At 42.0% G+C, this 27,420-nt stretch overlaps 1 protein-coding gene and 1 non-coding gene across 5 annotated transcripts in view; both read left to right on the top strand.

Moving 5' to 3' along the window:
- The first annotated feature begins 484 nt into the window (after nt 1-484).
- The window catches only part of RUBCNL (rubicon like autophagy enhancer), a 44,873-nt gene continuing 17,937 nt past the window's right edge, over nt 485-27,420 (top strand). The window contains exons 1-7 of one of the 4 annotated variants that reach the window (XM_064373553.1): nt 485-698; nt 16,269-16,930; nt 20,564-20,643; nt 21,255-21,465; nt 24,845-24,946; nt 25,421-25,481; nt 26,402-26,534. In XM_064373553.1, coding sequence (XP_064229623.1) covers nt 16,396-16,930; nt 20,564-20,643; nt 21,255-21,465; nt 24,845-24,946; nt 25,421-25,481; nt 26,402-26,534 — 1,122 coding nt within the window. In that variant the 5' untranslated portion in view covers nt 485-698; nt 16,269-16,395. Of the gene's footprint in view, nt 699-1,823; nt 1,938-10,106; nt 10,623-15,681; nt 15,777-16,268; nt 16,931-20,563; nt 20,644-21,254; nt 21,466-24,844; nt 24,947-25,420; nt 25,482-26,401; nt 26,535-27,420 lie in introns of those variants that run through there. The other 3 variants (XM_064373552.1, XM_064373554.1, XR_010341636.1) reach the window with 3 other exon arrangements.
- On the top strand, nt 14,277-14,466 carry LOC135273866 (U2 spliceosomal RNA). Its single transcript, XR_010341657.1, has one exon. It is a non-coding gene; the product is annotated as a U2 spliceosomal RNA (small nuclear RNA).

Below are 27,420 nucleotides of genomic sequence, written 5' to 3'. Positions count from 1 at the left end.
GGCTGCCCCCAAGGGAAGCAGGGTGATCGGCAGCTAGTATTCATCTGACTTTTGTCATATTGATTCAAGATTTTATCTGAAAATTGCAGCAACTGGTACATGGTGCTACCGTTTTACCACTCTAGGCCAGAGGTGCCAGGCAAGTAAAGCCCAAATTACCAGTGCCTTTGCTCCATCCTGGAAGTGACAAAAGACAAAGCCAGGGAACCCAGGAAAATGCAATGGGTTTGGTTTGGGGCTGCAATGACACAATCTCGCCGCCTCCGGGGTTCCAGCGATTCTCCTGCCTCAGCCTCCTGAGTAGCTGGGATTACAGGCACGCACCACCACGCCCTGCTAATTTTTACATTTTTAGTAGATAAGGGTTTTCACCATGTTGGCCAGGCTGGTCTCGAACTCCTGACCTCAAGAGATCCGCCCGCCTCTGCCTCCCAACTGGGTGCTGGAATTACAGGCGTGAGCCACAGCGCCCGGCTACAGCTCAAGTTTCTATTCGTGAAAGCTTAACGTATTGGTTGGCAGGTTCTTCTAGCACCACCACGATCTCTGGACTAACCACGGCACACCCGTGATGGGATTCCAAACCTTCGCTGCAAAAGACGTGGTGACGAGTTGCTTGACAGTGAAGGCTGAACTAACGCGGACAGTGAAGTCCTAAATGAGTCGGACTCCGACTCCAGGTGAAGCAGCCAGCAGAGGTCAGAGAACGGTAGCTCAAGGTCGATTTCAGGGCGGACTCATTCTTTATTTCAGGCAATTGTATGAACGCGAAATACTGCTGCTTGCGGCATCTGGGGTTGGGAACTCATTGCTGCCAGGTCTTCGACCCCTGAAAGCTTCGTTGCGTCTGGCCCCGAGCGGAGGCCAGGGCGGGATTTCTAAGAGGACGGGCCGAGGCCGGGGCGCCACAGCCCGGATGTAGGGCGCGCATGGCCAGAGTTCCTTCCATCTCGGCGGCGTCTCGGCGCCTGCAGCTAGACTGGCGCTTCGCTTCCCTGAGGAGCTTCTTGAGGGCTCCAGTGGCCTCTGTGTGGGGCGGGGGGGCGTCGGGGGGCGTGGCGGCGTCTGGGCGTCGCTGCCCCCTCCTCGGTCGCTCTCCTCTCTCCCCTTTCTGCTGCTAAGGGGAGCGCCGTGGCCACGGAACGCTGCCCGGAGCCGCGCGAGCGAGGACCCGACGCGTGGCGTTCCCCGGCGCAGCTTTCCACCGCCGGGGTGAGGCGGGCGGGGCCGCAGGCGAGACAGGGCCGGCGCGGGGCGGAGAGGGTGGTTGGTGAACGGGAAGGGCGGGCCGCGGAGAGGTGGGAGGGTGGAAGGGCGCCAGAGAGGTTGGTGCCCAGCAGAGACACCCAGGTATCTAGGGTCGGTCAGGGCGGTGTCGGGGACCCTTTGGAGACAGTAGGAAAGGGCTTCTCGCCGGTGGCGGGTTTCTACCGCGCTGACTTTGTGAAGTGAGGTGGACCTTGTGTTGGGCTAGGGCCGGGAAGGGCGCAGAAGCGGGGCCTCAGGGCGCTTTTACGCAGGGCGACTCTCAGTGACTGCAGAGCCTGCGCCCTGCGTCCTCCCAGGCGCAGTGTTCCGGGATCAGTGTCTTTAATCGATTATCGTCCTCAATGCACCCAAAGTCGTGGATATCTGGTGGCAGAAAAACAAACATTTTGCTACATAACTGAGCTAGGCTGGCGTGTGAAATTGCGGCGTGCGTGTTATTTGGTGGGAGCGCTTTAAGTAGCGTCGCCGCCCCCTTCCCCCCGCCCCCCCCCCCGCCACACCGGACATGGTCCATGGTCAGGCGAGCGTTCCCCCCACCCGCCCCGTGTGAATTTCACCGGCTGATACAGATCCCCTGCAAACTTGATGCTGTCTGCTTGGAGAACGTGGAGAACTTTCAGAGGAAGTGTTATTTCGCCTTGAGTGGAAATTAAGACTCAGAGGGAAAGGTATACTCAAGAACTGCCCTTGCTAGATTATTACAATGGAATTTGGAAAGATCTTTGAATTGGAGATGTGGTGGGAGTGTGCAGAGGACACAGAATCCATAAGCTTGAGTTTCTTGGACCCAGTTTCTTAAAGCCAAAGTATCGGGGAGATCTTGACACGTCAAGAAACCTCCTTGAACTTCAGTTTCCTTGCCTCAGGGGGACAGTGCTCCTGCTGTACCGTACTGTGTGGTTTAGAAGGTTAATGGCTTGGAGGGAGGGAGGTGTTTTGAAGCCTGTAAAGTAGCCTATGGAGGTATCTCCACATTGCTGCCCGCTCAAACACTGCCAGCTGCCAGCAGAACCTTGTTTGGAGCGGAGTTAACACAGCATCTTTGCGGGCAGTGCTGGGGTTTTCATGATTACCGGTCCAGAGTGTCAGTATGTATCTGTTTCTCAGACCCCAGTCTCTGTACTGCCACATGAAACTGCTCATTACTGAGTGACAGCAGAGGACAGGAACTTTGGCTTTTTCATTCACTTCTTTAGGGTCTGTACAAAGTGGGAGATGGTAGGAACTTTGATGAAAATTGAGGATCATAGTCTCGGGTTGAGGAGGGGGGTTAGCTTTGACTGGACATAGTCTTTATGCAACTATTTAACTCCAAAAAGTTTGTTGGCTGAGTTCTTGTTTTTTGATACAGGGAACATTCTGTCAGAGCCAAGGTTAAGCATCCAAGAGTAACATTTTTATTTGAATGATCTTTAGAGGACAATAAGTAAAAAACTAAAGAAAGGGTGCATTGCTTGCTGACACATTTTTTCCTCACCCATCTGAAGACACACTAACAACAGCGTTGGCAAATTTGAATCGTTTCCCTTGTTACTTAATCTGGATCCATATTTCTAATATGGAACGATTATTTCTAGTATGGAGAGAAATATGGAATTTCTAATATGGAAGATTAGCATGTTGGGTGTGTTACTGTAAAATTTAGGCAGTTCTTGGATAAGTATGCCCAGCCTTCCAAAGACTATAAGTGTAGTAATTTTAGTGCCTGTTAGTCATATTGTGTATCTTCCTGATACCCCATTAGATCTCTGATTGTTTTTTCTTTTTAATTAAAAGGAGCTGAAAGATGACTCAGTTAAGAAGCTGGAAAATTAAAGTAGATCTTTTTAACTGTGCTGTCTTATTCTGAACTGAAAGTCTTTTTGCAATACTAGTGATGGTGATAATAAAGTTAACCTTCATAGGACATTGTGTACCAGACTGATACACGTGCTACAATCTGTTTGTTCTCATACCATCCTTCACGGGGAGGTTAAGTGCATTGCTCAAAATCACACAGCTATGAAGTCATTTTTCTCAGATTGGCATAAAAATTATATTTAATTGGGTCGTGTGTGTGTGTGTGTGTGTGTGTGTTTTAACTCAGCATTGTGTTCTGTCCCACACACGGAGGCGACATGGATGGTGACACTAGGGGCTCTGGACAAGGTTCCAGGGTTTGGACTTGAGCATACTGCTGAGTGGCTTTGTGGTCATCACTTTACTTCCTTTTCTGACCCATAAAATGGTGATAATAACTCTACATTGAATGAATGCTTTGTTTCTACTGAGCATAAAGTATGATCCGTGAAAGTAAAATACTTCTAAGTGTAAAAACAAAAGTTTCAGATTCAAGCCTTTTTGCCATCAGTAGACTGGAAAATGAATAGATGTTAAAATAAACTATACACTTAATGCGATTTTTCCAACAATTATGTTGAAAAATTATTCTTTAAAAAATGCATTCATTCCAATGATCCTTAGCTTTATATTTATTAAAAGAAGTAAATGTCAATTAGACCTGAAGGTTTTTTTTCAGTAGGTAACATTGAAAAGCACCCATAGTCAGCAGGTGCTGTTCACTGGTTGATTTTAGGTGATGAAAATTGTAGAGTAAGTACATTTGTAGAAAATTGTGGTGTAAGTACAATCATAGAGTAACTCTTTTATATATAGCTGAATTCCAAAAATAATTGTAGGACCTTCCCTATTCTCTCTGTACTTGGAAATGATTCTTAGAAGTTTTCGGCATGGCCACTTTAAGTTTGTTAAGTGAAGAGACTTGCACTTATCTACATGCATATTTTACAAGTATTTTTAAAAATATGGCTCAATTGTTAAATCATTTTATTTGTCCCATGACTTTTATATAAAAATCTGGAGGTTTTTTGGTTGCTCACTCTTGGTTTAGACTTGGTTATATTGTGATCTGCGCTCAGGGAGGTAGACGTGTTAACGTCACTAGCATTGCCAAGGTATAGGCAGTCTGCTCCATGCTGGGTGAATATTAATATTCTGAAGAGATATTTGAGTCCACAAGATTTAAAGATCCTCTCTTCACTCCTGTGCTTGTAGAATTAGAGCTAGATTAGTTTAGCCTGGGCCTCCTGGGTCTTGACCATTTGAAAATGGCTCAGGTAGGCTGGCTGTTTGTCTAGTATGGCAGAAACAATTCATTGTTTACTCCATGCATCTTCTATTATACTGTGAAATTAAAGATGATAGTTTTCACCGGGCACTGTGGTGCGTGCCTATAGTCCCAGCTATGCCTGATGCTGAGGTGGGAGGATCACTTGAGCCCAGGAGTTCTGCGCTGTAGTGCGCTATGCCAGTCAGGTGTCCATACGAAGTTTGGCATAAATATAGTGACCTCCCAGGAGCAGGGGACCACCACCTTGCCTAAGGAGGGGTGAGCTGGCCCTGGTAGGAAGTGGAACAGGTCAATACTCCCATGCTAATCAGTAGTGGGATTGCGCTTCTGAATAGCCACTGCACTCCAGCCTGGGCAACATAGCGAGACCCCCGTCTCTAAAAAAATAAAAAATAAAAAAATAAAAATAAAGATGATAGTTTTCTTGCTTTCTGTTTTTCCAAACAATGCCACTTGGACTTATGAATTTTGCTCATATATTGACTGTTTCTTATTCAAGATACCTTTAATAGCCTTCACCCCACCCCATCCTCCAGCTGCCCTTTGGATGTGGCTATGTAGACACCAAAAGAGTTCATTTTTGTTGGGGGCTGGGCTAGGATGGTAATAATCTGAAACACCTTGAAGAATTCTGAGCTAATCAAGGCATAAGGAAATGATGTGTGTGTAGAAAATTTGGAACTGTGCCAGGCACAAAGTAAATGTCATATAAGATATAAGCGTTAGTTATGAATTGATGAAGAGAAAGATGTCAGAAGATGAATGCTGTAGAGAAGGCTATAGGCAGTACACGGGGAGAGCGGTTACCCATAGAGATGCGGTTTTGTTGAAGGTGATGGGAAAGTCTCAGTTTGGAAGCTCATGGGAAAGGTCTTCATTTGGATAAAGATCCACAAGAGGGTATGGGTAGAGGTGTCCAGGCAGCAGATAAGGAGGTCAGATAGGCAGCTTAGGGACTCATGGACAGGTGTAGCAAATTGAAGGTTTTTAGAAAACTTACAGGAATTTTTTAATGGAAAATTTCAAACTTAGACATGGAGAGAATAGTACAATGAATAACCTCCCTTCTCCCAGCTTCAGCAGTTATCAGCATGGCCAGTTGTGCTTTATCCATGTTGCCCACTGGCATTATTTTAAAGCAGATTTAAGAAATTCTACCAGTTATTTCTATTTATTGTCCCCACTGGCATTCTATCAGTTATTTCTAAATACTTCAGTATATATTTCTAAAAAATAGGCACTTAAAACATAACCACAATACATAACTTTTCTTTTTTTTTTGAGACAGAGTCTTACTCTGTTGTCTGGGATGGAGTGCAGTGGCGTGATCTTGGCTCACTGCAACCTCTGCCTCCCAGGTTCCAGTGATTCTTCTGCCTCAGCCTCCCAAGTAGCTGGGACTCCAGGCATGTGCCACCACACCCAGCTAATTTTTGTGTTTTTAGTATAGATGGGGTTTCACCATGTTGGCGAGGATGGTCTCGATCTCTTGACCTCGTGATCCACCTGCCTCGGCCTCCCAAAGTGCTGGGATACCAGGCGTGAGCCACTGCACCCAGCTAATATTTAACTTTTTTGACCTTGTTTATTATCTGTAAATCTCGGCCTTAGAGCCTTCTTGCCGCACTGGTTTAAAAATAGGTGTGGATATCTGGATTCCTCAGCGTAGGGTCTGACAGTAGGTGCTCGATTGTTGGTGGTCATCTGTTGTATTTACCAGCCCTTGATTTTTTTTTCCTTTTCCTTTTCCTTTTCTAGATACTTCTATGACAATTTCACTTTTACTTCCTCTTTCTTCTCCATACCTATTTTTGACACATTTATTCAGTATTTCCTTTATCTACTCTCCACTTCTCCTTTTAGCTTTCTCCTATCCTTTTACCATTTTTGTTCACAGCCTGATGTGTAGCTTGTGCTCCTTTGATTCCTGTAGCCCATGAAATATAGCTCCCTTTAGCTCTAGATCTTTTTGAAGGGAGATAAGCATTTTCTATTTCTTATTTTTAAAAAAATACTGTTACTGAGATTGAGATAGAATTTACATGCCAAACACTTCACTGATTTAAAGTGTACAAGTCTTGCCAGGCATGGGGCTCATGCCTATAATCCTAGCACTTTTCGAGACTGAACTAGGAGCATTGCTTGAGACCAGGAGTTTGAGGCCAACCTGACCAACATAGTGAGGCCTCTCCTCTACAAAAATAAAAAATTGCCCGGATGTGGTGGCACACCTGCGGTCCCAGTTGCTGTGAAGGCTGAGACAGTAGGATCACTGGAGCCCAGGAAGTCAAGGCTGCAGTAAGCCGTGATCATGCCACCGCACTCCAGCCTAAGCAACAGAGGTGAAGGTGGGCAGATCACCTGAGGTCAGGAGTTTGAGACTAGCCTGACCAACATGGAGAAACTCCGTCTCTACTAAAAATACAAAATTAGCCAGGCATGGTGGCCCATGCCTGTAATCACAGCTACTCAGAGGGCTGAGGCAGGAAAATCAACTGAACCCGGGAGGCGGGGGTTACGGTGAACCAAGATCACGCCATCGCACTCCAGCCTCGTCAACAAGAGCAAAACTCTGTCTCAAAAAAAAAAAAAAGGAGAGAAAGAAACTGTACAAGTCAATGATTTTTAGTGTATTCACAAATATATGCCATCATTACCACAGTTGATTTTATAACATTTTCATCACCTCGAAAACAAACCTGGTAGACTTTAGTTGTTCCCATCCCACCACCCTAAGCTACCACAAATCTACTTTCTATCTCGATGGATTTGCCTATTCTGGACATTGTATATATATATATATGAAATGTCTTGTGTCTGGCTTCTTTCACTTAGCATAATGATTTCAGTGCTCATCCATGTCATAGCATGAATTAGCACTTCATTTCTAATTATGGCTGAATAGCATTTCATTGTACAGATATAGCACACTTTGTTAATTCATCAGTTGATGGTCATTTTGTTTCCGTTTTTTGGCTATTATGAATAGTGTTGCTAGAAATATTTGGCACAAGTTTTTGAGTGAATATGTGTTCTTATTTCTCTTGGGTATATATCCGGGAGTAGAATTATTAGATCAAATGGTAACTGTATATTTAACTATTTGAGGAACTATCAGAACATTTTCCAATATGGCTCTCCATTTTATTTGCCCAAACATGGAAATCTAGCCATTTTTCAAGTGCAGCTACCTACCCTTACTTTGGATAAATTTCTGTATTAATATTTTTTCACAGTCTTAGTTATCAAATTATGTTGAGTATAATTCTGTTTTTATTTTTTTTGTATGTAAGGTTTTTAAGTAGAATGTTAATTTATCGGTGGTCCCCAAAGTGGAGGGTATTTACCTTTAAGCATAAGATGACTTATTGGAAAGAAAGAACAAAATTCTATTTTTACATATGCTGTATGTATCCTAATGTATTAGAATAGCTGTATATGTGTAATGTGTATAAATGAATATTCTTATATTGGATCTGTATAGTGCAAATTTTTTATATAGATAGGAAGGAGGAATCATAAAATTTTGTGAACAATTGTTCCAGAGACATGAAATAAAATATACCTATGTGGTTCTTAATCTTGTATTTTATGATATATCTGATGGGAAAGTTCTTAAAATTACTTTGCTAATGAAATTGAAAATATCCTGCTAATTTCAGCCCACATGGAACATGTGAATACCAGTGGAAACAGCTTTGAATCAGGTTCAGACTTTTGTTTTTGTCCTACTTCTGCTAATTACTAATGGTGAGACTTTGGGTAAGTCCCCTCGTGGTCTCCATTTCAGTTCTCAAATTGGCATAATAGCACCTGAAATTTTGCAAGTTATTATTTTGCAGAATGAGACTGGAAAGTGACCACAGGGAGTCATTTGGGTGTTTTGGGCAACTTTTAGGTAAAATACCCAATTTTCCTTGAATTTTGCCTTCCCCTTCTTTCTTACCCATTTCTCTTGATTGCTTTCTGTCCTTCCTTTGTGTTCTTCTGACAGCAAACCTTCAAAATTAATGGTCATTGCCAAAGACTAAATCAGCTGGAGTGGAGTCTTTATGACACCACCCAGCCATATTGCAGTATAGATAGCACTGTTTCCTTTCTGCTGCTTTCATTACAACATAGCATATAGATGAAATAGGAGAATTGCAGTTTACTGCAATTCCTGGACGCTATTTTGGAAGCTGTTGAGTCAAATTATTGGGCATCTTAATAGTTTCAATTTGATATGTGACAGTTTTAGACTTCATTATTCTCCTTGGGGATGTGAATCTTTGCCTAACGTCAAAGCATGAGGAAAAGTAGGTACTGAGAAAGAAGAGAAGACGTTCTAGGGAACTATGTTAACCAAACAGCTCATATGCTACAGTTAAAGATTTATTCATGGTCTACTCAGCATTTGTTTATTACTCGGTGTGCTTAGTAACCTACCATAAAATTGATAAAAATGAATTTTACCTTTCGCTCTAGATTCTTATTTGTGATTTCTATCCTCTAATATCCTTTATTCTGAGGAAATGGTTGATGAACATTTTATGTCATGATTTCCAGTTTCTTCTAAAAGGTGACTCCATTCCTGAATTCCTTTCTTGGGTAACAAAGAAGTAATCAACATAACCATACCTAGGTATTGTTTGATAATTTGTCCATGATTTCATTCATAAGTGCAAAGAATATATTTATTGAGCACCTATTATTACCACTGTTCTGAGTTCTGGGGATAAAGTAGTGTCCAAAATACATTTTTTTAAAAAGTGCCCTCCACCGGGCCTGGTGGCTCACAGCTGTAATGCTAGCACTTTGGGAGGATGAGGCAGGTAGATCACCTGAGGTCAGGAGTTCGAGACCAGCCTGGCGAACATGGTGAAACCCCGTCTCTACTAAAAATATAAAAAATTAGCCAGGCATGGTGGCGGGTGCCTGTAATCCCTGCTACTGGGGAGGCTGAGGCAGGAGAATCGCTTGAACCTGGGAAGCAGAGGTCTCAGTGAGCCGAGATTGCACCATGCACTCCAGCCTGGGCAACAAGATGGAAACTATGTCTCAAAAAAAAAAAAGTACCCTCATAGATTTAACATTCTGGTCAGTGCTAGTCATTGAGGTTAAATACAATGAGATTTGTGCTAAAGAGAGAAATAGAGCTAAAAAGGGGGATAAGGAACTGTTTGGGAAGGGGAGGGGCAATGACTGGTTTTTATAGGGTACCAGGGAGGCCTCACTGACAAAGTAAGATTTAAGATGTGTCATTACTCTGATGCCCCTAGTTATGTATTCAATAGGCAGTTAGTGTTGGAGCACAGAAAACCCTAAATGCTAAATCTGATGTACTTTTACCTATTTGTGAAATAACTTGAAGACTGTTAAACGTAGTGGGAGCTAAAGCTGCTTTGCTCTCAAGGTGCTGGCTGCTTATGATCTGAAAGATTTTTGTGAGGTTGCTGTAGACATCATGCCCAACTGAGGTATCTGTCCCTCCTGCAGAAGTTGCATCTTTGCTGTTAATACTGTGTCTCTGTGGTGGCTCTAGTGATGCAATCATTCTCGATGGGGCCACTGACTGATGTCAGAATGACTTGGCTGGAGGAGTTCTGAAGTCTCGTGTTTGTCCAGGGCCTTTGCTGCAGCTTATATGTTAACTAGTAATCTGGCCTGTGCTCACCCTTTAATCCCAACTGGAAAATCTCAGTAAGAATGATGGTAAGCTTTGAGATTGATCTCTCTTCCTTTAAATGTTTTTGGAAATTGATTTTATTTTTTGTACCTAAGAATCTTTGATTCAAAGGACCCCCTTTTGACAGTTGGAAAGTATGTTGAGAAGATGCTAAGTATTGCTTAGATCTGTATTACCTCTGCTTATCACTTCTTGAAATGTATTTATGTCTGAATACATGCTATCTCCCTTCCACGAGAACATAAGCTGTGGGAGGTCAGGAAGCTTATTTTAGTCCCTGCTGTTCTGTTACCCCAGTGCTACCGAAAGAAAAACAATGCCAGACTTGTAGTAGATGCTCAGTGAATATTTCTTAACTGAATAAGTAACACACAACAAGCAATATGGCAACAAGTAACATACCTGGCAATGGTATCATAGCACCTGACAAGTTATTTGTTGCCTTAAATATAAAATAAAAATGGGGATAGTGACCTCCTGCCACTCCTGCATGGACTTTGATGGTTTCCAATCATTACTGTGTCAATCTGCCTCTTCGAGAAACTCATACTCCTGGTGAGTGTCCGACCTGGCCTTTTGTCCTCTCTCTGCCACTGCCTAGCTGTGACCTTAGACATGGTTGTGAATCTATTATGGGCATATTCTAGCTCTTAATGCTTTGATTTTGTAACCTGGCAAAGCAGCACCTGTTTATTATTTTTGTGAAGCAACACTTTTCTAGAAGGAAGTGAAGCAAACATCTGCTTCTAACAGTTGCATTTTATGAGGAAGTTGGTTTTTGCTCAATGCACTTAGGTCAGTCCATGTATGGCAGGCCAGCAAATAAGGTCATTCTCTTTGAACTGTTGACTTTAATCTGTTTATAAAAAACACTGGGATCGGGCAGGCATGGTGGTTTACGCCTGTAATCCCAGCACTTTAGGAGGCTGAGTTGGGTGGATCACTTGATGTCAGGAGTTCGAGACCAGCCTGGTCGGCATGGTAAAACCCCATCTCTACTAAAAATCCAAAATTAGCTGGGTATGGTGGCTCTCCCTATAATCCCAGCTGCTAGGGAGACTGAGGCTTGAGAATCCCTTGAATCCAGGAAGTGGAGGTTGCAGTGAGCTGAGATCATGCCATTGCACACCAGCCCGGGTGACAGAGCGAGACTCCATCTCTAAAAAACAAAACCACTGGCATCACTACTACTTTACCATTTTAGATTGCATATTGCATATTTTTTAAGTGGTTTCACATCTACAATCATCTTCCCCCACCAAACACACAAAGGATATGTGTAGAAAATTGAGAGTAAACCATAACTTACTTATATAGTTTTATTCTCTTGGAAATAATGAGGTTGTCATGAACTATGGACTCTGACTGGAACTAGTAAGAGAAAGGACCTAAAAAAGAAATTTTACCAAAAAAATGACATAAACGAGGATGTTCATTGTTGTATACTTTATACTTGCAAAAAACTAAAGATAAATTGCTATCCGGAGGGTCTGGCTAAGTAAAATATGATGTAATTATACTAAGACTGTTTAGGAGAATCAGATACACCTTCATGACATACTGTTGAGTGGAAAAGAAGGTAAGTTGTAGAATATCTTCAGTGTGATCCCATGGATGTGTATAAAAAAGAAAACATCTTTTTGTCTGAAATCTGTACACTAATTCATAGATAAAGGTCTAGAAAGAATAGAATGGTTAACATGTTATTTCTGAGAATAAAGTAGGATTGTGGGGCTTAGGGCGATGAGAGCTGTTTGCTTTTTACTCTAGGCTTCTGTGTTGGGGCATTTTATAAAAACATAGTCATGGTTTCCTTTTGTAATTATAAAATCCAGAATTAGTGGAGAGGAAAAGATGTGTGACAAAGAGAAATTGGTGTACAAGGTGAGATTTGAGGTCAGGAGAAGAAAGATAGGCATTTTGGGCTACTGAGTTCTGGCAGTTAACACAGCCAGCTGTACTCTGTGAGAGAGAGATATATATATATATATTTTTTTTTTTTTTTTTTGGGAGATGGAGCTTCACTCTTGTTATCCAGGCTGGAGTGCAATGGCATGATCTTAGCTCACTACAACCTCCGCCTCCCAGGTTTAAGCAATTCTCCTGCCTCAGCCTCCGAAGTACCTGGGATTACAGGGATGCACCACCACGTCTAGTTAATTTTGTATTTTTGGTAGAGACAGGGTGTTGGTCAGGGTAGTCTTGAACTCCTGACCTCAGGTGATCCACCCACCTCGGCCTCCCAAAGTGCTGGGATTATAGGCATGAACCACTGTGGTTGGCCTTCTGTAATATTTTATGAATGGTGATTTGTGGCTTTTTGTGTGTTTTCAAGATGCATGTATATGTGTATATATGTATGTTACATACAAAAGGTGCATTTATATATTAATATATGTTGTATACAAAAGAAATATATATATATATATATATATTTGCATCCAGAAACAATGTATGTTATATACAAAAGATATATACACACGTACAGTTGACCCTTCAACAATGCAGGGATTAGGGACAGTTCACCCTGCACAGTTGAAAATCTGTGCATAACTTTTGACTCCCCAAAACTTAACACGACTTATAACCTACTGTTAACCGCAGCCTTACTGATAACATAAACAGTTGATTAACACATATGTTGTATGTGAGTGTAGAATACTATATACTGCATTTTTACAAAAAAGTAGAGAAAAGAAAATGTATTAAGAAAGCCATAAGGAAGAGAGAATATATTTACCATTCATTAGGTGGAAATAGATCATCATAAAGGTCTTCATCCTCATCCTATCATGTTGAGTAGACTGAAGAGGAGGAGGAAAAAGAGGAGTTAGTCTTGCTGCCTCATGGTGACAGATGTGGAAGAAAATCCACATATTAGTGGACCCACAAACTTCAAATCCATGTTGTTCAAGGGTCAACTGTGTGTGTGTGTATTTGTGTGTGTGTGCATATAAATTATACATGTGATGTTTATTACTCCAAAAGGTATGAACTAGAATATAGGGCCTGCAAATCAAGAAGTCTCAAAAACTCTTGAGACTCAAAGTCTCAAGAACAGTTTTCATATGTACCTTATTTTGGTCTACTGAACTTATATCTTATTATTGGGTGAGAACAATTTCCTGGTTTTAGGAAACATGGATTCACTTCTTTTCTTGTATGAGTAATGAGTAATTCTGAACTCAAACAAGAATAGAAGTGAATTCTTTTAATAGAACAGTTGTATCTGCCACAGAAGTCTTTTCTCTAACTCTTTCTTTCTTTTTTTTTTTTTTGAGACTGAGTCTTGCTGTCACCCCAGCTAGAGTGCAATGCCATGATCTCGGCTCACTGCAACCTCCATCTCCCAGGTTCAAGCAATTCTCCTGCCTCAGCCTCCTGAGTAGCTGGGATTACAGGTGCCTGCCACCACACCCAGCTAATTTTTGTTGTATTTTTAGTAGAGATGGGATTTCGCCACGTTGGTCCTCAACTCCTGACCTCAGGTTACCCACCTGTCTCAGCCTCCCAAAGTGCTGGGATTAGAGGAGTGAGCCACCGCACCCAGCCTTTTCTCTAGCTTTTAGCTTTGTCTCCATTTTGTTGGATTTGTTCTTTCAGTCTATAAACATGTACTGAACCCCTGTATGCAACTCTAGGTATGGGGCATGCTACCCGGCAGGGAACAGACAAGGCCCCTCCTCTCATGGAGCTTATAGTCAGGTGGGGGTGGGGGGAAGAATGGCAGTGATGAACTGAAAAATAGCAGGAAGTGAGCACCTGTGACGAAAAGTAAATATTTAGGGCAATGTGAGATGTAATGATGGGGGAACTACCTTAAGAAAGGTGGTTAGGAAAGATGTCTTTGAGGAAGTAATTTATAAATCAAGGCATTTGCGACAGGAAAGAGCCAGATGTGTGATCATCCAGGGGAGGAGCATTTCAGAAAGGGGAAACATAGAACAGCACTCCTAGGGTTAGAAGGAGCCTACAGGGCTCAAGAGCTTGCAGTGTGGTTGGGGCTTGTGGAGGCTGGATGAAGATAAGTGAGAGAGGTTCACAGGGACAGCCTCATGTCAGGACTTGAGGACAAGGTACGGAGTCTGGATTTTATTCCAGATTTGATGGAAAGCCTTTGGGGAATTTCGAGTAGGGCAACTACATGATCTGATTTAAGTTTATAAAACATATCTCTGAATACCTGTTGATTATAAATGGGCAAGAGTAATGGCTTCTCGGCCTTTTGGCTAAGATCGAGTGTAGTATCCATTCTTATCAGTTTAATATCTGATATGTCCTCTATCTGAGGACAATATATTAAATGGATTTTTGGAGCAGGGATATGAATAGGAGTTTGCTCCGTCTACTCCATACATTCACCTGGTATTGCAGTACCTCCAGGAATGGTGCACCCCTCTGGGGGTTAAAACATGGTGTTACAGGCCCAGTGTTGTGGCTCACGCCTGTAATCCCAGGACTTTGGGAGGCTGAGGTAGGCAGATCACGAGGTCAGGAGTTCAAGACCATCCTGGCTAAGATGGTGGAACCCCATCTCTACTAAAAATACAAAAATTTGGCGGATGTGGTGGCGACCACCTGTAATCCCAGCTACTCTGAAGGCTGAGGCAGAGAATTGCTTGAACCCAGGAGGTGGAGGTTGCAGTGATCCTAGGTTGCACCACTGCAGTCTAGCCTGGGCGACAGAGCAAGACTCCATCTCAAAAATAGTAGAATAAAATAAAATAAATGGGCAAGAGTAACAGCAGGGAAACCCATTGGGAAGCTCTGGCTGCATGTCCTGGTGTGAGAAGATGTTGACTCAGACTAAGATGGCAGCTATTGCTATAAACTTGCTGATTGAATGAAGGTGGAGAGCTAAGGAAAGATAGGATCAGAAATGACTCCTAAGTTTCAGGCTTGGGCGACTGGAGCGGGATGGCGTCGGGGAAACAGGGAAGGAGTGGGTTTGGGGAGAAATGAATGACTGTTTTGGTTGTATCAGGTTGCAGTGCCCACTGGACAAATGTCAAATAGGCAGTAAGATGTGCTAGCTGGGAGATCAGAAATAGAGAGATACATGTGGGAATTGTCTACATACACAGTGATGGTATTTACAGCCCTGTAATTGACTCCAGAGTCTCATGTTCACTACTGGCAGGGTGAATGTGGCATAGGCCACCCTTCTATCTCTAGACCTTCCCCTGGCTCTTCTTGCTTTTGCTGTTAAAAGTTGCTTTTAGCTTCACAATGCAAAGGACAGTGGGAGAACAGAAAAACAAAACATTTCTCTAGCCTGTAATTACAGTGACAAGAGTGCTTCTTATTTGTATAGCTCTCAGCATTTTAATCATTACCTCTAAAATCTGAGCTTAGAAGTGAGTGGGTAATTTGGATTCTAGGTTCATACCGTGTTATTTAAATATTATGAACTGAGAATACGTTGATATTGATATTGTAAGTATGCAAGGTAAAAGTTACATGAGCCAAATCTTTAGTGCTATGGATCATTCCTCTGTTTTAGGTATCACTTTGACTACTTCATTGAAACACAAGGACCAACTAAATGAAAATAAGAACATATGGAAATACCTGGGCATGGTGGCTCACAGCTGTAACCCCAGCACTTTGGGAGGCTGAGGCAGGTGGATCACCTGAGGTCAGGAGTTCGAGACCAGCCTGACCAACAGGTGAAACCCTGTCCCTACTAAATATACAGAAATCAGCCAGGTGCGGTGGTGGGTACCTGTAATCCCAGCTACTCGGGAGGTTGAGGCACGAGAATAGCTTGAACCTGGGAGGCAGAGGTTGCAGTGAGCCAAGATTGCGCCACTGCACTCCAGCCTAGGTGATAGAGTAAAAATATGCAAATATGTTTTTACTTCCATCTTGGATTTGACATTTAATTGTATTAAAATAATTCTGATGCATGGATGTTTTACATTTTTATGTAATTTATCAGTAAAAAATCTCCTTTGTGATTTCTTAATTTTTATGCTTTGAAAAATGTACCCTCTCCCAATGTTAAGCCTCTCTAGATATGCTGCAGTTTTATGACTGATTTATTTATTTTTTGACTTGTAAATCCAAGTGGACTTTACTATGTTGGGTAGAGCCAAGTACAGACTTGTAAATGTTTTGGGTTTTGCCATCTCAAAATAATTTGTAGCCAAGATACAATCGAATTCTTACTTATTTTGAATGATTCTTTGCTCATTGCAGAATAGCTCTCCAGACCCCCAGCTGGCCATGTGGTGAGTTCAGGGCCCAAATCAAGTAGTACAACAGCAATTGGGGAACTCCCTCTATCTGTTTTGAATGGATTCACACCAGCCCCACACCTGGAAAGATGGTGTCACAGTCTACAGTCAGGCAGGATTCTCCTGTGGACCCCTTGGAAGGGATCAGCAATCACTCTGGCATTATTGATGGTTCCCACAGACTCCTGAACACTGACCATCCTCCTTGCCAATTAGACGTCAGGCTCATGAGGCACAAAGCTTCCTGGATCAGCCCCCAAGATGTGCAGAAACAGCTGCAGGACTTGCAACCTCAGGTGCCAGCAGCGAGAAACAGTGGGACCCACTTTGTGATGGACGCTGCCTCTCCCTCAGGCCCTTCACCTTTGTGGCTTGGGGACTCCCTGGCAGAGACAACATTGTCAGAGGATACTACGGACTCCACTGGCAGCACCTCTCCCCATGGCTCGAGTGAAAAGAGGAGCAGCTTCTCTCTGTCCTCAACAGAAGGACAAGTGGTCCCCCCAGGATGCTCTGATCAGGTGTCTCTGCTTACAAGCCCTAGGATTTCGGATACCTCCCCATATCCTGAGATTGACAGTGATCTTTTTGAGCCTTCCCACTTGACATCTTCTGCTGATGAAGGTAATTTTAGTAGGTGACCTCCCTCAGTCCTGTCTTTTCACACACTTGCTTTGCCTTGCTCTGAAGCCTGCCTTATTGTCTTCCCCATGGGAGAAAAGTTTGTGGTTTCCACTTTGACCGGACACCAGTGCATTACCTCATTTAAGACTGTCATCAGCCCAGCCACCTGGGTGGTCATAACAGGTGAAATCAAGTATTGGCTTTCTCCTTCAACTGCAGGGAATTTTCATCTTTTTAGCTTAATGTAGTTGATAATCAATGCCACATGCCATCTTTAAGCTGGTGCCTGCCTTCAGGAACTTAGAGCTCATTAAGTTGTCTACAAGGGAGGGCATCGGAAGCACTCTCAAGTCAGCGTGGGGGTTGGAGGTGTTTTTAGACAGTCACGGGGGCTCCATTTCACACCAGTACCTAGTAGGTGATGAACTCGCTTCACTTGTTACATTTACCTTTGCAGAGTCTGATGGGAAAATAGTAAGATTTTAAAACAGTAACTACACTTCCCCCCAAAGACTATACAAAATCTCTTCTTATTAAAACAAAGGCTGTCACTGCTATGAAGTAATGTACATATTCCAAAGACCCTAAAATTCCTAAAAATTGGATAATCCATGCATAGTGCTACTCGAGTCAGTAAGTTAGCTATTATTGTTATAATCTGTGGCATGTTTATTTCATTTTTAAATATTTATATTATAGTCACACTTGTCATTATTAATTTACATTTCTATTAGAACCCTAGTACAAATAGTCAATGAAGCTTTTTCTTTCAAATCAATTTAAAAAGCCACCAGTCTGCCTATTGCCTGCCAATTTTTTTCTTACTAGCAGGAGCTCGTCTTCCCCCTTACCTAAAATATGGGGTTTATTTGTTCTTTTGGAAATGTGTGAGCAATCAAAGATGATGACAGTCTTTAACACATTTATTCATAGCTCAAGAAGAACAAATTTTGGACAATCTTTTAATGGTTAATTTTCAGATAAGGACCAAGTTTGAGTAAAACGACGAGACCGATTACAGGCTTTTTTTTGTTTTGTTTTTAAATAATGGAGTCTTTGTCACCCAGACTGGAGTGTAGTGCTTCGATATCGGCTCACTGCAAGCTCTGCCTCCCGGGTTCAAGCAATTCTCTTGCCTCAGCCTCCTGAGTAGCTGGGACTACAAGTGCCCGCCACCACACCAGGCTGATTTTTGTATTGTTAGTAGAGACGGGGTTTCACCATGTTGGCTAGGCTAGTCTTGAACTCCTGACCTTGTGATCCACCTGCCTCAGCCTCCCAAAGTACTGGTATTACAGCTGTGAGCCACTACGCCTGGCCATCCTTTTTTTTTTCCCCTAGTTTTTTGCTCACTTGCTTGGATAGTTCTAAGGATTAAGAGTGATTTGCAAATTTAGTAGTGGCTAAGTGAGCCATTAGTCTTAATAGATTGTCTCATAGAGGAAAGCCCTCTCCCCAACAGAGCACCATCATAGTGACAAGTTATAATAAACTGAAGATGATTTTTGGGGCCCAGCATACACCTGCCTGAAGCCTTTGGTTCTATCACGGTATAGGAAGTAGTTCTACAATTTAAAATTATCCTTAGCCTTGTCATGTTCTCAGAAAGAAAACAGGTACCCCAACCCCTTTTGTTCAAAGACAAGGGCTCCCAGGAGCTCCTGTCAGTGCCTTTAGAAACCACTCACAAACTGTTTTGAGAATATCTCTTAAACTTGGTAAGGGGATTCATTCTCTAAGATTAAGAAAAAGAAGCCCTGAGTGATCTGGTTCTTTCTCTAGTGTGGGGGCAGCGATAGGGAAAACAGGCATCAGCCACTAAGACATGGATAGTCCTATGAATGCTGCATCTCAGATGGTAGCAAAAGGGTTTTCTTTTTTCAGAAAATACTTTAGGAAAGATTATCTGTGTCTGTAAGCATTTCTTGAGGCTGTAGGATGGGATTCCACAGTTTCTTTTGTGGGAACTACATGTTTACAAGCACTTTCACCTTCCTTGATCTTCTTAATGTCCTGATACATAATTATCCCAATTTAAGGGCTGAGAAAATTTTGATGCAGAAGCACAGCTGGTGAATGGACAGCTGGAACTGGAATCCACTCTGTTCTATTCTTCTCTGTGCTCTTTTTCTTTCTCTTTTTTTTTTTTTTTTGTGGTAGGGGGAGGGGGATGGAATTTCACTTTAAATCACCCAGGCTGGAGTACAGTGCCGTGATCTCGGCTCACTGCAACCTCTGCCACCCCGGTTGAAGTGATTCTCCTGTCTCAGCCTCCTGAGTACTTGGGATTACAGGCACCTGCCACCGTGCCCAGCTAACTCTGTACTCTTTCCTCTATACTCAGGGTCTGCAAACTATGACCTGTGTACCAAATCCTGCCAGCTTCCTATTTTTGTAAATGAATTTCTCTTTTGTTTATAGCTGCTTTCTCAATACAGTAGCAGAATAGAGTGGTTGCAGCAGATATTGCATGGCCCTCAGATCCTCCAATATATACTACCTAGCCCTTTACAGAAAAAGTTTGCCAACCCCTAGCTTTTGAAGCTAAGAAGTCCAAGTTTTTCCATGCAACAGCTACTTTCTTGAACATGAAGCAAGGGATTTGAATGACCCTTCTTGCAACTCCATCACGCTGAAAGCTGTGCCACCACCATGTGCAGCATTTTGTTTTAATTTAGCAGATTGAGACAACTCAGCTCTTTACCCAGAAATTTTTGCTTTAAATGCTGCAGAAAGAAATCACATGACAGAAAAAATGCTTGTTTTGATGGTGGTCATTGCCAGTAATGGAGTGGCTAAGGTTGCAGGAATGGATGTGTCAGCAGAATGTACCTTCTGCAGTTTGTTGGTTTTGACTGGAAGAATACTATCTTGGAGAAGCAATGCTGACCTTTTTTGGATGGATTTTATTTCTCTAGACAGGAGGTTTAGGGCTGAGTGCAGTGGTTCATGCCTGTAATCCCAGCACTTTGGGAGGCTGAGGTGGAAGGATCGCTTTAACCCAGTAATTTGAGACCAGCCTAATGAGACCCCCATCTTTGGAAAAAAAAATTTAGAAAATTAGCTCGGCATGGTGGCACAGGTAGGTATCTCAGCTGCTAGGGAGGCTGAGGTGGAAGAATTGCTTTAGCCCCGGAGGTTGAAGCCACAGTGAACTGTGATCACACCACTACACTCTAGCCTGGGTGACAGAGCAAGATACTGTCTCAAAAGAAGGGAAAAAAAAGGAAGTTTAAGGTCAATCACAATGAGTTAGAGAAGCAATCTTATAATCCTCAGGGCCCTGCTTCTGGACTGTGGCTTCTCACCCTTCCCCAGCCTCTCTTGGGATTTCCCAGAACTCTATTCTCTTTCTACCCTCTTTTCCTCATTGGTCTCCACTGTGGTTGTTCTCCCATGCCTTCTCTGAGGATACCTCCCAGTTACTCCAACAGCCTCTCCTAGAAATGACCATCACTAAAGCAATCTGCAAGACCTGATATCAGAAAGATCTTTCTTTTCTTGTCATCTTAATTTATTCTAGAATTGTGCTTATTTTTTTACTTTATTTAAAAGCCACTAGAATTGTTTTATTTTCTTAGATAATCTTTAAATTCCCTTTTCTCCAGTTTTAATAACTTGCTTTATTGGCAGGTGCTGTTCAAGTCAGTAGAACCATTTCTTTGAATTCCTTCTCACCAGAGGTATTTGTGCTGCCTGTCGATGTAGAAAAGGTGAATGCTGTCTTCTTTATTTTTAATCATAGAGTCTTAATTCTTTAGATAGTGTTGTTCTGATTTAAATCTGGAAACTTCAATTTGATGAAACATCACAAATGCGTTTCCTTTCAGCATTTGATAGGTAGAGACTGCCAGAAACGCTAAACTAAGAAGGGTTCCAAGGCAGTGCCTGTGCTCAGCTGGAAAGTTTTCTGTGATTGATGAATGATGTCTGTCACTGGGCTTCCGCTAACCTAGGGTTTTGTACAACAAGAAATCCAATTTGAGGGCCAGGCGTGGTGGCTCATGCCTGTAATCCCAGCACTTTGGGAGGCCGAGGTGGGCAGATCACGAGGTCAGGAGATCAAGACCATCCTGGCCAACACAGTGAAACCCTATCTCTTAAAAAAAAAAAAAGAAATCCAACTTGAGTTGTCTGTTGATTATAGTAAGCCAAATCTATGTTTCTGGACAATGTATGCTATAAGTCATAAAGTGACCTATGATAACTCAGTTAAATGAATTTAACTCCACTTAAATAGAGCTTCTTGATTTTTAAAATCTAATACACCTTCCATGAAAAAAGTTGATTATGCTTGTATATTAATTGATTTCTTTTTCTGCAGGAAAATTCCCACTTTTATGTTGCAGATATGATTATATCAGCAATGGAGAAAATGAAGTATAACATTCTGAGTCAACAGCAGACAGAGAGCTGGAGTAAAGAAGAAGCACTTGGGTTACTTGGGAGTGATCAGCCTGACTCTGAAGTGACTTTTGATACGAACATAAAGCAAGAATCTGGGTCTTCCATTTCTTCATACAGTGGCTATGAAGGCAAGTTGGGCAAATATGAGAAAGCTGTATGTTATGTATTTCACATATATCTCCTCTATAATATCCCCTTTATCCAAGACTCCCAGTAGAAGCCTGAAACTTCAGCTAGTACCAAACCCTAAATACACTACACATTTTTTGTTGTTCCTGTAACCAAACCAAAAGGGTTACTAAATGACTAGTGGGCAGGTATACATACAGTGTGGTATGCTGGGGGCCATATCACCACGTCCCCTCTGGGACATGAAAGGGTGATTCATGTCCCAGAGGGGACATGGCAAGATAGTGTGGGATTTCATCATTCTACTCAGGATGGTGCACAATTTAAAACTTAAGAATTATTCATTTCTGGAACTTTTCATTGATTATTTTTGGACCACTTAACTGCAAGTAACTAAAACCATGGAAAGTGAAACTGCAGATAAAGGAGGACTAATTTATGTCTTTAAATCCTTTGTCTAAAAACTTCTTGAGTAACCTATATAATCCTCACCATTTCTGCCATCTGAGTCGAAATTGGTTATGCTCCGTTCAGTTGTCCAATCCTATTTTTTTTTTTAAATCTTGGACTTCATCCTACTTTTCTTTTCTTTCTTTTTTTTTTTTTTGTTGTTGTTGTTGTTGAGATGTAGTTTAACTCTTATTGCCCAGATTGGAGTGCAATGGCTCCATCTCAGCTCACTGCAACAGCGCCATCTCAGCTCACTGCAACTTCCTTCTCCCAGGTTCAAGCGATTCTCCTGCCTCAGCCTCCCAAGTAGCTGGGATTACAGGCATACGCCACCATGCCCAGCTAATTTTTGTAGTTTTAGTTGAAATGGGATTTCTCCATGTTGGTCAGGCTGGTCTTGAACTTGCGACCTCAGGTGATCCACTTGCCACGGCCTCCCAGTGTGCTGGGATTAACAGGTGCGAGCCACCACACTCAGCCCTTCATGAGATTTTAAACTCTTAGATGGATGAGAGATTATCTTGTTTGTATTTGTGTTTAGTATAATGCCTTGTCTGAAATAGGTATTTTAATAAACATTTGTTTAGTGGTTGGGTGGAAATTGATGGTAGCTGAAACTTTAAAAAAACATGAATAAATATGAATATGTTAAATGAAAATTTATATTTCTATCCTCCAAACATAAATATTTATATTTTATTAAGTATTTCTCTTGTGACATTTGTGGCAATAGATGTTCTTCCATGAGATAGGTTGGTATTATTCAAACTGCAGGTTGGTTCTGAGAACATTAAAAAAAGACAAGGATAAAAAGTAGCAGAGTGCATCTCACTGAGAATGAGCAATGTTTTCTGAAGTTTTTTTTTTATTAGTTAAACATATTATTGTGTCTATACTTAGTCACAATGTAAATTGTATATTACTGTGGATCATGGGCCAAAGACAGAAACACAGAGATGTGCACTATTACCCCCATTCTACTCATGAGGAAACTGAAGCTGGAAGTTGTGATTGTCCATGGTCTCCCAGCTAGAATGGATTCTGTCTTAAAGTCAGGCCAGTCTACTGCAAAGACCGTCGCATAACTTTTTTTTTTTTTTTTTTTTTGAGACGGAGTCTTGCTCTGTCGCCCAGGCTGGAGTGCAATGGTGCGGTCTCGGCTCACTGCAACCTCTGCTTCCCAGGCTTAAGCGATTGTCCTTCCTCAGCCTCCCAAGTAGCTGGGATTACAGGCACCCGCCAATATGCCCGGCTAATTTTTTTTTGTATTTTTAGTAGAGACGGGGTTTCACCATGTTGACAAGGCTGATCTTGAACTCCTGACCTTGTGATTGACCCGCCTCAGCCTCCCAAAGCACTGGGATTACAGGCATGAGCCACTGTGCCCAGCCCACATAACTTCTATGTAAACTATGTGCTAGACTATTTCCGTAAACAACAGTATTCATTTTTCTGTGTTTCTCTCCTGTTTATTCAAATGAAGACAGTTTTACAAATTTATATTTATGATAATTATATAAATATAATTATTCATATAATGATTATTAATACTATTAATTATCAGTATTAATAGTATTATTAATACTAATTGTACTAATAATATTAATAATCGTGTTGCTACAGTTTTCACTTTTTTTTTTTTTTGAGACAGGGTCTCATTCTGTTACCCAGGCAGGAGTGCAGTGGTGTGATCTCAGCTCACTGCAACCTCCACCTCCCAGGCTCAAGTGATCCTCCCACCTCAGCCTTTCAAGCAGCTAAGACTACAGACATGGGACACCACGCTAGGCTAATGTTTTTGTATTTTTTGTAGAGATGAGCTTTTGCCATGTTGCCCAGGCTGGCCTTGAACTCCTGGGCTCAAGTGATTCTCCTACCTCAGCCTCCTGAGTAGCTAGGACTACAGGTGCATGCCACTGCCCCTGGCAGATTTACATTTTTAAATTATAGTATTTAATCATGTGATTTGCAAAATCAATTTCCTATTATTAAATGTTTAGATGCTTTCAATATTTTAATATTTAAATGAATTGCAAATAGCTCCTTTGTGATGAAAGCCTTCCGTCTTCTTTCTTCTTTCTTTCTAATGATATGCTTAGGATAACTCCCCAGAAATGGTATTAGGAATTGAAACTGAGCACATGTTAGTATTAGTTTCCTAGGGCTGCTGTCATGAAATCCTACTAACTGGGTGGCTTAAAACAACAGAAATTTATCTTTTCACAGTTGTAGAGTCCAAAAGTTAGAAACAAAGTCATTGGAAGGGTTGGTTTCTTCTGGAGGCTGACGGGGAGAATCTGCTCTATTCTTCTTTCCCAGCTTCTGGTGGTTGCTGGTGATCATTAGCATTCCTTGGCTGGTAGACACATCACTCCAGTCTCTGTCTTGCCATGGCATTCTCTTTGTGTACCTGTGTCTCTGTAGCCACATTTCCCTCTTTATGACACTGTTCTTATCGGGTTTATGGCCTGCAATAATCCAGTATTGCTTCATCTCACCTTGACCCATCTGTCAAGACTCTATTTCTAAACAAGATCACATCCACAGGTTCTGGGTGGACATGAGTTTTGGGAGGATGTAGTTTAATCCAGGATAGCGTTTATGTCTTCTATACTCTTCGCTACCCTGTAAAGCTGAGATGGTTCATCTTTTTAAACTTTGTATCATGGAAATTTTCAAACATACCTAAAGGTAGACTGATACCATGATAAGCCCCCCATATACTATCAGTCTGTTTCACTTAATCATAGGGAATGCAAAAAGAACACAAAAATAGTTCCCTAAGTTTTTAATTCTTTAGGTTGAAATGTTTAATTAACTTAAACTTTTAGCCCTCTTCCTTTCCCAGTTTCTATTTAGTTGGGTGTTGCAGGTTGTACAGTTTTTCTTTTTCTTCTTGTTGGTAAAAACCTCCTTCCCTTTGTCTAGGTTGTGCTGTGTTACAGGTCAGCCCAGTGACTGAAGCACGTACTTACCATGATGTGGCAAAAGAGATTTGCAAATGCGACGTTGATGAATTTGTTATTTTAGGTAAGATTTGGAAACTATTTGAATATGATGGGCTGCCTCCCTAGTCCCATCTATATACATATACTGACATGCATCACACACAATACTACATTACAGTGGCATTCAAAGAAACTTCCAAAATCAAATATGTCCCTGATATATATAAAGATGTTCTTATTTCAAATGTCTTGATAGCTAATCTCTCATCTCACTTGTAGAATTGAATGAAACAGCAGATATTCATTATGGTCTGATATCTCTTTGGCCTCTCGGTTATATTTTAGTGAAATTCCAGATGAAATCCCATCTTCGATTATTACCTGTACTCTCATCATCTGTTCTATTCATTTCTTAGAACCTGAAGCATGGAGATGGTGAATAATTTGCTCTTTCTGAGATGCAGGGAATGATTTTAGTGTTCTTTTTATAAAACGGACTGCAATTAAATGAAACAGACTAAAAGACCTCACCGCTCTTTCTTTTATTTTCCCACAGAGCTTGGAGAGTTTAATGATATCATAGAAACCTGTAGCTGTTCCTGCAGCTTCTCTAAGAGGTATCTGTCTTCTGTGTACGGCACACATACACTCTTGGGCTGTCACCTCTGAGGCAGTGTGAACACTAGGCCTCTGACATTCTGGGCCCACTTCAACTAGTTCCAACGATTTGTTCCCATGAATCTAGAAGATTACCACCTAGTAATGAAACAATCACCCCTGAAGTTTCCATAGTGTTTTACAATATATAAAAGGCTTTTATATGCATTTTCATTTAATTCTCATTTCAGTTGAATAGACTGGACAATCATATGTATGTGTGTATATATCAACTTTTGTTTTTGAGACAGTTTTGCTTTTGTCACCCAGGTTGAAGTGCAATGGCCCGATCTCGGCTCACTGCAACCTCTGCCTCCCAGGTTCAAGTGATTCTCCTGCCTCAGCCTTCTGAATAGCTGGGATTACAGGTGCCTGCCACCACACCTGGCTAATTTTTGTATTTTTAGTCACCATGTTGGCCAGGCTGGTCTCAAACTCCTGACCTCAGTTGATCCACCTGCCTCGGCCTCTCAAAATGCTGGGATTACAGGTGTGAGCCACCATGCTTGACCATATATTTATGTATTTTTAAACCTCATTTTGTAGACATAAAAATTGACACTCATACAGGATGTGCTTCAGGACACAAAGGCTGTGGGTGTCAGCAGGGCGTGAATGCAGGTCTTCTGACCCTAAAGCCAGTGCTCTGTCACCACACCTCCAAGTCTTAGTGCCCTCAATAAATAAAAGATGCTTTATTTATTGAACATGGAAGAGCTATGTTGAGTAAGATACCTGGTGAGTAATTGATGCATCATCTCATATCATGGTCTCTTCTGCATTTGAGGGGCTGAGAAGAACAGTTGAAAACCTCAGGAAGACCCTGAACATACTCTTCATGAATATAGTTTTCCAGTTTTTTCATCTCTTACATTTTCAGTGTCACTTATGAGCCAGACTTCAATTCTGCTGAACTATTAGCCAAAGAGCTATACCGCGTATTCCGGAAGTGCTGGATACTATCAGTAGTTAATTCTCAGCTGGCAGGTTCCCTGACTGCAGCTGGCTCAATAGTAAGTATCAAAAGAAATTGACCTTGAATCGAAAGTTCCTAAATCCTCATTTTACCTGCCTTGTTCACTTTAAACATTTGTGTTTCCTTGTATGGTATCTGGATATTAGGGGAGACTCAAAATGAATGAGGAAACTGGCATATATTGAATGCTTATTGTGTACCAGAGACTGTGCTCAGCAGTCCAGATTATCTTTTCTTTTTTGAGATGGAGTCTCACTCTGTCACCCAAGGCTGGAGTGTAGTGGCACAATCTCAGCTCACTGCAACCTTCACCTCCCGGGTTCAAGTGATTCTCCTGCCTCAGCCTCCCAAGTAGCTGGGACTACAGGCACCCGCCACCACGGCCAGCTAACATTTTCATATTTTTAGTAGAGACAGGGTTTTACCATGCCTGCCAGGCTGGTTTCCAACTCCTGACCTCACGTGATCTGCCCGCCTCAGCCTCTCAAAGTGCTAGGATTACAGGCCTGAGCCACCATGCCTGGCCCGCAGTCCACATTTTAATAAGTATCCTATTAGGTAGAGGCTGTCCTTATTTTTATTTTTAAGTGGTGGGCCCAGCCCTTCAGCAAGGCTGGTCAGCCGTGAAGTGGGAGTCATGCCCAGGCTGCCTCATTGGAAAGTACATGTTGGTTCCCTCATGGAACACACTGCCCTCAGAGTGGCAGCCCACTGGGGTAGAGAGCAGTATGACAAAGGCTAAAGTAGGGGTAGGGAAAACGCCCTTGCCATGCAGAGGAGGGAGTGTTTAATAGCAGGGGAACTTAGGAAGGTGATTGCAGATTTCAGAACTTGAACTAAGTATTGGTTTGGCCAGAACTATTTCAGGTAGAAAGGTTGGGGGAGGGTGTTCTTGGCAAAGGGCAGCTGCAGCAAACGTGGAG

This window comes from Aotus nancymaae, unplaced genomic scaffold (assembly GCF_030222135.1).
Source record: "Aotus nancymaae isolate 86718 unplaced genomic scaffold, 86718_ANA_hifiasm-v0.15.2.pri h1tg000009l, whole genome shotgun sequence".
Lineage (NCBI taxonomy): Eukaryota > Metazoa > Chordata > Mammalia > Primates > Aotidae > Aotus > Aotus nancymaae.
The sequence above is the reverse complement of the archived record's forward strand: the minus strand, read 5'-3'. Positions and strand labels throughout refer to the sequence as shown.